At 32.0% G+C, this 13,523-nt stretch overlaps 1 protein-coding gene across 1 annotated transcript; it reads right to left on the bottom strand.

The window, feature by feature from the left end:
- Nucleotides 1-2,013: 2,013 nt before the first annotated feature.
- LOC133202661 (protein SSUH2 homolog) lies at nt 2,014-12,426 on the bottom strand. The gene is made up of 13 exons (XM_061338518.1): nt 12,372-12,426; nt 8,514-8,554; nt 7,316-7,411; nt 7,041-7,107; nt 6,444-6,573; nt 5,642-5,702; nt 5,319-5,443; nt 4,658-4,720; nt 4,349-4,449; nt 3,280-3,372; nt 2,843-2,945; nt 2,527-2,625; nt 2,014-2,327 (listed from the first exon to the last, which is right to left on the bottom strand). Exons 1-13 carry the CDS (start codon nt 12,383-12,385, stop codon nt 2,181-2,183), a joined length of 1,140 nt encoding a protein of 379 aa, XP_061194502.1. The 5' UTR covers nt 12,386-12,426; the 3' UTR covers nt 2,014-2,180.
- Nucleotides 12,427-13,523: the final 1,097 nt, after the last annotated feature.

Below are 13,523 nucleotides of genomic sequence, written 5' to 3'. Positions count from 1 at the left end.
CATGATAACCCCCTTCAAATGTAGGGCGACCTCTTATCTGTAAATTCTGGAGCTTAATTTCAATGAATGTAAAAATATTACCTAAAATATACTAAAGAGGGACACACAACTGTCTATTCAGTACTTTGATATATAGGATATATTTTCGTATAACTTGTTTTAAAACGTCCGGTTATACATTCGAGGTGTTTTTGCGAGCTTGCTGCAAAGACCCGAGAAGATGTGATTGGTCAACAAAATTGTATTTTTTTGCCAAAATCACAAAATTTGATCCCAATTCATGAAACCATAGTATATACTAGATGTAATGTGAGGATCATTTCATCATTTACATATTCATTCTGCAAAGTCATAACTAATCAAAAATTTGATACATGTATATATATACATGTATTTATATGACGTTTTGTTCAGATAATGGTGCAGCAAACTTTTAATAGAATGTAAGACTATATCTTTTAAAATACTATTAATAGAAAACAGAGTAAGTAAAGACAAATTTTATGCATGAATTTTTCACACAATATTCAGAGGAAAAATAAATTGTTATTATAAAACAGACATAACGAATAATTAAAAATATGTAAAATAATATTCAGAGGAAAAATAAAATATTATTATAAAACAGACATAATGAATAATTAAAAATGTGTAAAAATAATATTCAGAGGAAAAATAAAATGTAAAATGTTATTATAAAACAGACATAATGAATAATTAAAAATATGTAAAATAATATTCAGAGGAAAAATAAAATATTTTTATAAAACAGACATAATGAATAATTAAAAATGTGTAAAATAAAACAAAACGCCAATAAATATCCATGTAAAAGTCGGACGGTTATTATCCGAGACAAAGTAGATTATACAGAAATAATTAGAAAACGATAAAACACTCTTTTTCACACAGTCTTGTTTTATATGCATTATAGACAGAGATCCAGTACTTGTAGAGTCATGTAAGGAACTAAAAATTAATTGCCCTATAAAAAGCCGCGTACAAAAACAGCACTTTTGGTCTCTTTGCCAAATACATGTAAACGGAATTCAAATGTCCTGGATCAAAATTACAGCTGAATCCAAGTACTGAAGAATTTGAGAATGTTATCTAACTTATCTTAAATTTAGTAACACTGTGCATCAACAAAATTTTGTTAAAGTGAATTTGAGCATTTGAATAAATATAAAAGTTGTATACATGAAAGAACACTTGATTGAAAAACAATATCACAGAAATATAGATTTCTTGTATATAACAAATAAAAAATATTATTTTTTTATTCTTGTGTCAACTCGCTAGAATTCCATTCTGACAAAATAAGTCTGCCATCGTCAAAACTTAGAGTTGTATAAAGTATAAATGTATAAAAACAATTTTATAAATTGATAAACAAATGTATTTGATTTTAAATTCGTCAGTGTGCTTCCATTTCGTCAATTTAGGACCGGTACAGCCATTATAGTCAAATTTTCATATGCAAACATATATTTCTTTTTCAAATATCTTTGTCCGAGATAAAACTACAAAGGAAATAGCTTTATATCTTCATAAAGTCATCTGCTCGTCACATGACGGAACTGCTTTTCCCCCGTATGTGGCATAGTAATACACTGGGCGGGGTTTGTAGACTCCGATTTCGAATTATTGAATAATCGAATAAATTTTACTTAAGTATTTAATTTTCTTATTCATTGAAGTAAGGGATCAGGTAAAAATGTATGTATAAATGAATAGCTTTCTCTTTTTTTCTGGAGGGGTGGGGTGTTATGACGATGATCAAATACTAGTAGTTTACTCACGTTATAATTTTATGTATAAATTCTTTCCTCCTTTTCGCAAATTATTACATAAGAAAACTATTTGATCATCATAACAAAACCAAAACCAAATTTATAAAAATAGACACTATTTCTGTGTATATTTATCATAAGAGAAATCTTTCCATTCAAAGTCTTCGATATAAAATTACAAAAGCTCCACCTGATCAGCATGCACTTGCGAGGTGTTCTTTAAAATATTTAAGTGCACTATGAGCGGAAACACTTTTAAAAATACATGTGTATTTAAAAATAGCACAAGTTTGAAATGCTTCAAAATTGACCTAAAAAATATACATCTGTATTTATAATACTGAATTTTTGTACACGTGTCCAAGAAAGTATTTTGACCTCCAGTAATTAAAGTATAGTGCATCCCCAGCAGCATTGATCGGGATACTCCGGAGCATGGACTCTGCTCTCCAGACCGTAGACGAAGTAATTGACGTCCTTTTCTTTGTGCTGACAAAAGCATTGAGTCACTGGTACCATACGAATTATATGATGCTGAAATTAATTAAAGTACCTATGTTTTAAGAAAGAGGTGAATTGTGATGTCTTTTGGAATATTGTTCTGAACGATAAGGTAAAATAATATCTCTTTGGTAAGCAGGCTTAGGCTTTAAAGGATTATGCACAATATGATAGCCTTGTTCTTTGTGTATATTTTATGCATTTACAGTGTCGAATGTTGACAATAATTTACCTGCATGTGAATTCTACGATTAGGAAATTGATGACTGGCAACCAATCTGCCTGAAGCCGCATTTATTTCAGTGACTGGAAACCGAGATATCGGCATCACCTAAATGATTTACAATTGTCTCATTAAGGAATAACTGATATGTGATAAGCTGTGGGGTTAGGAGATCATACAAAACACGTACATGAAATCTGCATGAATGACAATTAAAGCCACTTATGCATGAATTACGGTATGATCCACTCTTCAACTCGATGAATACCCCCACCCCCTCCTTCACACCCACAAAATTCAAGAAAAGAAACTATACTGGACGTACTCTTATTTGTGTGTCCTCAAATCCTAGAGTCCCCGCAGCTTGTGAGACCAGATGGTCTGGTAGTTCCGTCTTCTCCACAACATGCTCCCCTATGTTATTTTTCCTGGAATGGACATTGGTGAAATCATGATGATTAAACTTAACAATTTGACTAGTCATTCCATTTGAAATACGAAACAATACATTGTCTTTTTTTAAATATTCAAAGATATATTTCTGGAGTTGTATATTTTTCATATTAACTTTTTTCAATATATTTAGAATCTCCTATCATATGTACATGTACTTTGAAATTACAGTTTCATCTCAGTGAGCGGGGCTTTTATCTTGCGTTGTCAGTCAGCAACACACAAAAATATTCAAACTATTGATGAAGGTGTAATATTTAACGGTATTTACATGGTAAAAAAATATATGAATTTTGATTATACACATACCAGTTGATTGTGAGTTTGATATACCATTTTAACTGACAGTGACTCTTACACACGGGGCAGGTTATCCGACCGTCTCCTCCACACCGCGGGCATCTACATATAGGAAACAGTCATACAACATGACACATTGTATTGTAATACATTAATTTTAAATATAAAATTAGTATAATAATAGGGAGAGGTCTTTTAAACTTACAAAATCTAATAATGATTTTTTTTTTGTTTCCAAAGAAAATACCCGGTAATATAAAAAATGTAGCCCTTTGGTTCGGTCAATCAATAGATATATTGACTTCTCAGAAAAGCATATCGACTTCGCACTTCGAGGTCAGTCGATATATCTATGATCGACCTCATCAAAGGGCTTTGTTATACCCTTATAAATATCTTTCTATATATTTATTACAAATAAAAAGTCGAACAAAGTAAATGTTTTTTCATCAGTCCACCAATTTCATTGTTGACCGGTCTGCCAGTCAAACATAAGAATTGTTAGACCGCAACGTCACTGCTACGTCACAAGCAATTAATCGTCGTTCAATGTCGGCGACACGGAAATAGCCAAAGTTTCAAGAGTTACCGCGTATGCTATCTGAAAGATGGCGTCACGGGAAAAATGTTTTGTAATAAATAATTTCTGTGTTATAATAATTTAATGATTTTTTTCATTCTTTGTTGTCATTTTTATTTAAAAAGCCAAAATATTACTTATTATGAAATTGTTTCATTATATGAGTAAATCTGTTTAAAGGTTTTAATTTTGGTGTTCTATCTTAAGTGAAGGGTATAACAAAACAGATATGGACTGGTATTCAGGCAACATATGATTTTTTTTGGACCCGGAGGTGAAAATGTTGCCCTTGACTTGCGGCCACGGGCAACATTTCACCTTCAGGTCCAAAAAATCATATGCTGCCTGAATACCCAGTCAATAAATGTTAAATATTTATATAATAAATGCATTCAATTATAACTCCGTGTTTACTATTTACTGATAGATTACTAGATTAATTTAATTAAATTACCGTTTGCAAAATTTGAAAAATGAAGGATAAAATCAAATAAAGACCTTCTTTTCCCTCCAAAACACCTTGAGCATGACACAATGCGTTGCTCTCCATTACGGTACACCCGTCTCCTTCCTGTGCCGCGACAAGTCCCGCATCTCACCTATTAAACGTGATAAACGACTCTATGTATGAAGACCACCTTTAAAAACGTTGTATGTTTTTATATATTTTTAATTCAACATTAATTAATTCTGCCGTCGAAGGAAACATATGAAAATGTACGTTTGGAAAGTAAATATACATCATGAGCTGAATTTTCTGAGTTAAATCAATTAGTATTCTGTTTGAAATTCTGAAAGAGAACATACCTTTCCTCTGCCCAGACATTTACCACATCTCACATATCCCCTCGCATTACATTTATGACAATCCTGAAAAAAAACCCATAAACTTTTATTTTTCTCTCTTTAATACCCAGAGCAATGGAATTTTTTATTAATTTCATCTGCTATCTGTAGATCTGTAGCTCACTGGTATGAAAAAAAATGGGATGGAATACCATCCAAAATTCTCAGACTAGTGACTAAAGACCGACAGCTGGTCATTGATCTGATTTTCATACAATTTTCAAATGTTCTAGATTTATAATTGAATTGATTACATTTCTCTGATTTCTGAAGCAGTATACTAATATAGAGAATGAAGAGGGTTTTTTTTCAATAATTGCACCCACATTGGTTTTTTATTTGGAGTGTCCTGAACCTAAGACCCCAAAAGACTGTCCACACAATGGATACAATCAGGCAAGGAAGTTTTATCACCGAGTTTTAGGCAAAACTTCCCTATAGGAGACTAGAAATTGGGGACGTACGCTATACTTGGTAAGTTGAATATATATCGAGGTCAGATCAAGGTCAGGTGAATCAATAATAGTTTTATCTTTAATAATAACGTAATCCTATATTTCATCATAAATTAATTTGAAAAGTAGAAGGAGATACATGTAGCGATAAATGTATAGTAACTGACCTCTACATAGGCAGTGAAAGGAACCTCGTGGTGCTGCGTTTCATCCACGAAATATTTACTGAACGAAGCTGGAATATCCCAGGGGCCCGGGGCTGGACCATTTTGTGGTCCGTTAACGGGTTGACCTGTTAAAATCGTCACAGATTTGTACATTGCAAAACTTAGTTTTATTAAACAGAAATCTTTAAGCAAGTATGTAGACTATCTATTATTTTTCGCAAAGGATTTCTTAAAATCATTATGAATAATTATTCTTGAGGAAATTAAAAGTTATGTACATAATTATATGTATTTTATAAATTATCTTAGAGTGATAGTTGTACCATGGAAAGGTTCAAAATCCCACTTCGTACTTCTTTCTTCTGTAAACGTTTCCAATACATACTAAAAACAATGTTATAAAGTTACAAGAATTAACCAAATTAAAAAAAAATTAAAGTTCATATTTCCCATGTTTTTTTTTTCTTTATTTGCTCTAGGGTAGAAGCAAGGGTAACTGTTTGGATGAGTGATTTAAACTTATTCATTTCTTTGAAATTAATTAACATTTCTATTGCCATATTATTTAACCTAATACTAGTTAGGTTTCTTTCATTTCAATTTTAAACTAAGTACATTATACTTGAGGGAAAAGATAAGAATATTTTTAAGAAATACATGACACGTATACACGCAAAAAGCAAAGAACAAGGTAAATTAAATTAAATTAAACTGTGAAATTTTAAACGAAGGGCACATAATTATCGAATCCGGATAGAGCCACGTAGTTTAATATCGTACCATTGAGTGTTGGGTCGATTGCGTGATCCCACAATGATGACGCGACAGTGCGATAGCGCGATGAAGACGCAATGACGCGATTATGCGATGACGAACATCACTTCATTGTTATCGCACCACTGCGTCGTAGCGCTAATTTCTCCATGGTACCGTCACCCATTTGTCATCGCGCTATCGCACTATATACCGTTATCGCACCATCGACCCAAATCTGAATGATGCGACAGTGCATGGACTACGTCGCCCTATCAGGGATACAGAACTATACAATATTTTGGTATAATGAAACCCTGCTTTTGTACCTCTGATTAAAATAACTATTCATACAAATATAACAACACTCACATGGTAAGAGGTAGATGATTGTAGTCCTTTGAATATCAGTTTTTCAGCTGCACCCTTTCCCCAGCAACACTGTTGTGAAACATGTTCTAATAAAGCTTGTCGCGCAGTCTCTTCGGAAATAACAGGTGCACTTATAAATAAAGAGGAATCTTGATTAATTCAAGTTTTACAATTTTGGAAAACTACATACATGTGATTTAATTTTCTTAATGGGCCTATTTGGGTATTTTCATGATTTTGAATACTAGTATTACTTAAATTATTATATACAGTGTATGCATTGTGCTCGTTCTATTAATCGTTTTTCCTGTAATTTTAGAAATTAAGTGCTTGATTGAAAATGTCTGTTGCTTGAGGCTCCCACACTGAAAATCGATCCCTTGAGGAATCTAGCATTATAACTATCCATATTAACAAACTCTGTAGGAATCAAGTACTAGTATATTTCAGGCTAATGTTGTTTTTAAAAACTCAATAGTTTGGGATCAGTTTGATCTCTATGTTTTTAAACATTAATGATTCTAATTTAAATCAAACTAATTGTCTACAGGATGTATCCAATTCCATAAAAACTTGTAAGGAATAATAGTGCAATACCTCATGAAATCCGGCTGTTTACTATCCTTAGGGGGTACAAATTCAATGGGTGGAGGGGGAAGTAAGGCTGTTAATCAGAAACATCGATATGTTTATAACTGTGACAGAACAATTAATTTAAGTGTTCAAAATTTTATTCATTATTTCGGCAAACAAATTTTACAATATCTGTTTGAATAATTCAATATACGTAATGTCCTTTCAGTTAGAAATTATTATCATTTCTATAGCAATAAATCATTCATTATACACGTATTCAATTGTATTTCTCTTACATTGGTCGAGTCGAACATTGCTATATCCAGGTACCGTGGCAAAATCAAGTTTTGGTTTGACTTCAGTTCCCTCTGCATTAAGGCCCTCGCAGACGACTTAAAAAAAATGTAAAATTTACATAAATTGAAAAAATTCTTTCAGGGGATTGATTTTGATTTGAAGGAGCTTTAGTTGTCTTTTTTCACAAAATTTGATTTTATGAAAGCCACTCCAGATTATATATTTCTACGGAAGCCCATTTAGGACCTATCAAATATATTTTTGAATTCGATATAACGAATTGTCGAATTTGTTATAACGAATTTGATTCGATATAACAATTATAACGAATTCAATCTGTTATATCAAATTTGTTGAATTCGTTATAACGAGTTCAAAAATTTGTTATAACGAATTAAATTTGTTATAACGACTTCTAAAACTTAATTGTTATAACGTATTAAATTCGTTAAAACGGATTCCTTAATTTGTTATAACAAATTAAACTCGTTAAAACGAATTTGACAAATCGTTATACATGTATCGAATTCATATATATTTTTGTATAGGATCCGATTGTTAAGTTTGATAAAACGAATTTAAATTCGTTATAACAAATTTATAATTTGTTTAAACAAATTTAATTTGTTATAACAAATTCTTGAATTCGTTTCAAGTAATTTAATTCGTTATAACAAATTTTTGAATTCGCTATAACGAATTCAATAAATTTGTTATAACAGATTAGATTCGTTAGAACGAATTCAAAGAAACTGTTATAACGATTAAATTCGTTATAATAAATTCCGACAATACATTATATCGAATTCAAAAACATTTTTTGATAGGTCCTAAATGGGCTTCCGTATATTTCCTTTATGAAAGCAGTATATAATGAATTCAGAGATTTCAATCAATTCTTGCTCTCAAAGATTGCACATAATATAAATTGTTTATATACTTCATTGAAAAATTTTTTAGCTTGCAAGCCAATAATTGTTCTTTATATACCGGTATTACATTACACTATATAAGCAGTTACTTATAGTGTGGGTCTGTATCTTTTTTAATTTTACATGAATTTTTTTTTTTTTTTGGGGGGGGGGTTACGAACTAAATGTTTTATTGGTCAATAATACATGTACATACATGTGTATCAATATGCAATGTATGAAAGCTACATGTAAAACCCCTTTAGTACAAATAGTTTCCATTTACCTGGTTCGCTTTCATCCACTTGATCGTCATCACTCTCAGGACTGTAAATATATGATATTTTAAAGTTTTAATCCCTTTAATATACATTTATAACAATTAAATGAGTACGCAACGCCATCGAACCTAGGGTATACGTTCAGAGTGATCACACCCCTTTAAAAAACAAGATGCCTATGGGCCACATCACTCATCCGAGCATATTGGCTGGGAAGAAGCAGAAATAGTTCAGTATTAAACCGGGGGAGGGGGGGAAGGACTTAAATTTACACTACCTCAGGATGCTTCCATATCAATATTACTAACCATGGCTTTGCTGTTCTTAAACAAAAGAATTAAAAAAATTTTCCCCCGATGTATTCCTATGTAAAACTCTGATCTCTCATTGTGGCACCACCCTACCCAGCCTAAATTTGAACAAATTTGAACTACCCGAGGATGCTTTTTAATAATATGACTAATCATGGCTTTGCTGTTCTTGAGCAGATAATTTTTTCAAGATGATTCCTATATATTCTTATGCAAAACTTTGACCTTCTGTTTTGCCCCCCCCAACCCCTGGGGTCATAATTTGAACAAACACGATTCTACAATATCTAATGTTGCTTCCGTATAAATATGACTAATAATGGCTTAGTTGTTCTTGAGAAGAAGATTTTAAAGATATTTCCTATGTATATAATGTGTATGATCAGGTTCTTAAAAGGAATACAAAGGTTTTCTATTTATTTTCTCTGAGTTAATGATTGGAATGATTATTAAGACACCTCTGTCTGAGGGTATATCACACAGTACTTAAATTTCCTCTTATCTAGCGACGGGGACTGGGTAAGGTACTACTTGCACCGTGTTTCTCCCCTAGGTTCCCACTGATAGATAATTACCGGGTATTTCTATCTTCTTCAGATTTTAATTACTGCACCCAGATCTTAATATCAATTCCCTAGGATACTTGACACTGGTGTTTTTTAACTTAACTTCTTTATTGCTGATTCAACGTGCAACTTCTTATGGTAGCTTCTGAATGTTAGAATTTCCCAAAGCTTTGCCTTATATACCCTTTGGCTAGTCCATTCCAAAGGTTGTCAGGTCATTCCAATATTTGAAGTCTTCAATGCATTTTACTCAAATATCCCTTACACCTATATTTTCCTATGCAAAACTTGACCCACTGTTGTTGCCCCGCCCTTTCCCTTGGGTCATGATTTGAACAAACTTGAATCTACACTACCAGAGAATACTTCTGTATTAATATGACAAATAATGGCTTCACTGTTCTTGAGAACAAGATTTTTGAAAATATTTTCTATATATTCCTATGGTAAAGTTGGATCGCTTGTTGTGGCCCAGGCCCCTGCCCCACCCCCAGGGGTCATGATTAGAACAAACTTGAATCTACACTCCCTGGGAATACTTCTATTATTAATAATATGACTTATCATGGTTTTGCTGTTCTTGAGAAGAAGATATTCTTAAAGACATTTTCTATATATTCCTATGTAAAACTTTGACCCCCTCTTGTGGCCCCGCCCTACTCTGAGGGATATGATATGAACGGGATTATGATATGAACAAATTTGAATCTAGAGTATGTAATGAAGCTTTCACAAAAGTTTCATCTTTTCTTGCCCAGTGGTTCTTGAGAAGAAGATTTTTAAAAGATGCCAACAAATTTTCACGAATTCTTAATTATCTCCCCTTGAAACAGGGCGTGGCACTTCCTATGAACAAACTTAAATCCCCTTTACCCAAGGATGCTTTGTGGCAAGTTTGGTTGAAATTGACCCGGTGGGTCTAGAGAAGAAGTCGAAAATGGGAAAATTTTACAGACCATCGACAGACAACGGACGACAGAGGGACACTGGACACAATTTCATCAGAAAAACTCACTTGATCCTTCGGCTCAGGTGAGCTAAAAACACTTGAAAAAAATAATGTTTGTTTATTAAAATATATTAATGCTGCTTTATTTTCGTTTATTTGATATGTGAAGAAATGACTTTAAGAATACAACAGAACCCAAAATGGTACCTATTTATTTAAAACAAAAATACCTGGCTCTGAGGAGGTTTAACCCCTCCCAGCCCCCCACCCCCCACCCCCGCTACTCCTTTTGGCTGAGAAACCTGGCGATGCCCCCGGTGCTCATTGCGAAATCTTAAGGTAGAACCTATGTCGGAAAAGTCTTTGTCACAGGATTTTCAAACTTTTCAAAATGAGAAATTAGCACTTGCTTATTTATCAGTTAAAAATACATGGCATGTTTCCTTAATTGTTATTAAATGTAGTGCAGTCGGCGCAGTTTAGAATGATTATTATACACTGCAACTATAATTTTCAGCCATTTTAGGGGGAGAATAAAGAAAATCACAAAAATACTTCTTCAAACATGTTGTTTATAGACTTCAATAACTGAAGAATAGTTAGAAATATTATCAAAAATTAAATTCCTTTTTCTTCAATTGACATAAAAGATTAAATCCACATTTCAATAAATATACTCAAATGCACTCAATATTTTTAAAAGGATTTTTTAGTCCATCTACAACCCTTAATTTGTAATCTTTGTGACAGTGTTTTCAATCCTTAATATTATGAAAAACATACGATTACAAATGATTACGAAAAATGATTAAAATATATATCTTTCCCAGCAAACTAATGAGAGAAATATTTTTTATCAATACAAGTCATTTTGACCTTTATGCACTTACACAGGATTTCATGATTAAATGTATGTTTTCGAGTTACTTTTAGATTTACAATATGAATAATTATTTATCCAAAAAAAAAAAAAATGAAATTTCTATTTTTAAAAATTAATATTTAGCAAATTGTTTTTATTATACACAAACCACTAAAAACCAAAATGAATAATTAAGAAATAATTATGAAAATTGATACTGTACTTTTCTTTTCATAATAGACATTACAAACATTCAACACAATCTTTAATAGATTTAAGACTCTGACGATATATCATCAAGATATTTGTTCTATTTAATAGTTGACTGAAGATTTCTTAGCAATTTTGCATTCCTTCAAAATAGTTGCATGTCATTTATTTTTCAGAGTTGTGTCATTAGCTGAGACAGTCTTGCATTCGTTCACTTAACTATGACGTCATACGACGTAGGTTCTACGTTAATTGCAGTAAAAGCGCGTTAGGCTCTTCCCTCATTTCAGTTTTTTTAGCTTCACTGAAAGATAGAATCATGACTATGAATAAGTCAGGCAAGTACTGAGAGAGAGATTTTTTGTTCTTTTTGTTTTTTGTTTTTTTAAAAATAAAAGTTCTTTGCACTTTTTAGATAAGAAATATGTCAAATAAATCTTAACCGGGTGGCAGTAAAAACAAAATTTACATGACAAATAAATAAATAAATAAATAAATAATACATGTGCGGCTAAAATTATTACTTTTACTTATAATAATATGGCTTTAGTTGCTATTTTCATGAATTTTGAAGAAGGTTTGTTGTATCATCTATCCTTGAAACTACTTATTCGTTATGGTCTATCGAGTGAAAACGATGTCGCAATGAATTTAAAATACAAACTAAAATATTGATTAGCAGAATATGGGATTATTTTTTTTTACATAAGGGGATTGAAAAGCGAATGATTGCAAAATGCGTATATCTTGTAACCCTCCCCATACCCCCTCCCCTTCCCACTTTTCTTCTCATAAATAGAGCATAGATCTAGGAAATGTATTCGTCACGCTCTATTTGCTCAAAATGTAATATATCAATCATAAATACACTAGCAACCCACAAATATGTCATATCAATGATAGGAATCTTTTTATCGCAGTATAGTAAAAAATCTTTCAGATAATACACCATTCACGGTACTTACCCAACGCTTGTCATGGTTACGGTGATTTGGATTTCTTGGGTGTCTTGAATGGCAACGTTTTCGTCTAATGTCCAATTACTTATACAAAGAAGAATTATAAGTAAAGATTTAAACCCAATATGCATGATTATGGAGCGCCATCACTGCCTTATAGGATAAAAATGTCAACTTATCATTACATGATGTGAACATACCTTTACGTGATGGCAACTTTTTATGAAGTAAGGTAAAAATACCTTAATATTATGTCAATACTATATTACACGAAGTAAATATATTCTTCCATTATGTCAACACATTGTAACTTGATGGCAGAAGTTCATTATGTGAAGTGAAAATATTTTTGCATTGTGTCAAAACTTTGTTGCCTGAAAGAGATATTTCTTCACATCATTTCATTTCTTTATTACGTGATGTCAAAATTGCATTAGGTAAAGTAAAAATATCTTTACATAATTATATTCTGTAATTAAACTTAGCATTACGTTAGGTCAAAAGTCCATTTCTTTTCAAAGTGCGTGTATCTTTACATTACATCAAAGCATTACGAGATGTGAATGTATCTTTATATTACGCCAGAAGCATGATGATGTGAGGTGAATATATCTTAACGCTGTGTCAATACTTTATTACGTTGTGGGAAAAAGTTAATTACGTAATATGAAAATATCTTTATATTATATCAACACTTCATTACATAATGTCAAAACTCCATTCCATGATGTGGATATATAGTTAGGTTATGTTAACTCTTTCTGATGTGATGTAAAAATATCTTCATATTGTGTTAACCCTTTATTACGCTGGTGCCAAAAGTTCTTTATACTTTATGTAAAATTACATTTACATTATTTCAAATCTGTATTTTTCTATATGAATTGCGAACACATCTTTATTATGTCAATACTCATTACGTGATAACGAATGTTTGGTACGTTTTCAGTGAAGTTATCTTTCCATTTCTTTTGTTGAAAGAGGACGTAATTACATCAATTTAGTATAGAGTGGACGTGGACGACTGCGTTTTTGCTACTGGGACAGGCCCGTAGAACGCGGGAGAAGGGAACGGTCTCCAACTTTTTTCTGAGTATAGCACTTTGCTGTAGTAAATTGACCTGTAGATGCTGTTTTTGCTTGTCATTTTTTTTCTGG

The sequence above is a fragment of the Saccostrea echinata genome, unplaced genomic scaffold (assembly GCF_033153115.1).
Source record: "Saccostrea echinata isolate AGI-Se365-2 ecotype Australia unplaced genomic scaffold, CSIRO_AGI_Sech_v1 ptg000047l, whole genome shotgun sequence".
Taxonomy (NCBI): Eukaryota; Metazoa; Mollusca; class Bivalvia; order Ostreida; family Ostreidae; genus Saccostrea; species Saccostrea echinata.
Note: the sequence above shows the minus strand (reverse complement) of the source record. Positions and strands in the feature narration are given on the sequence as shown.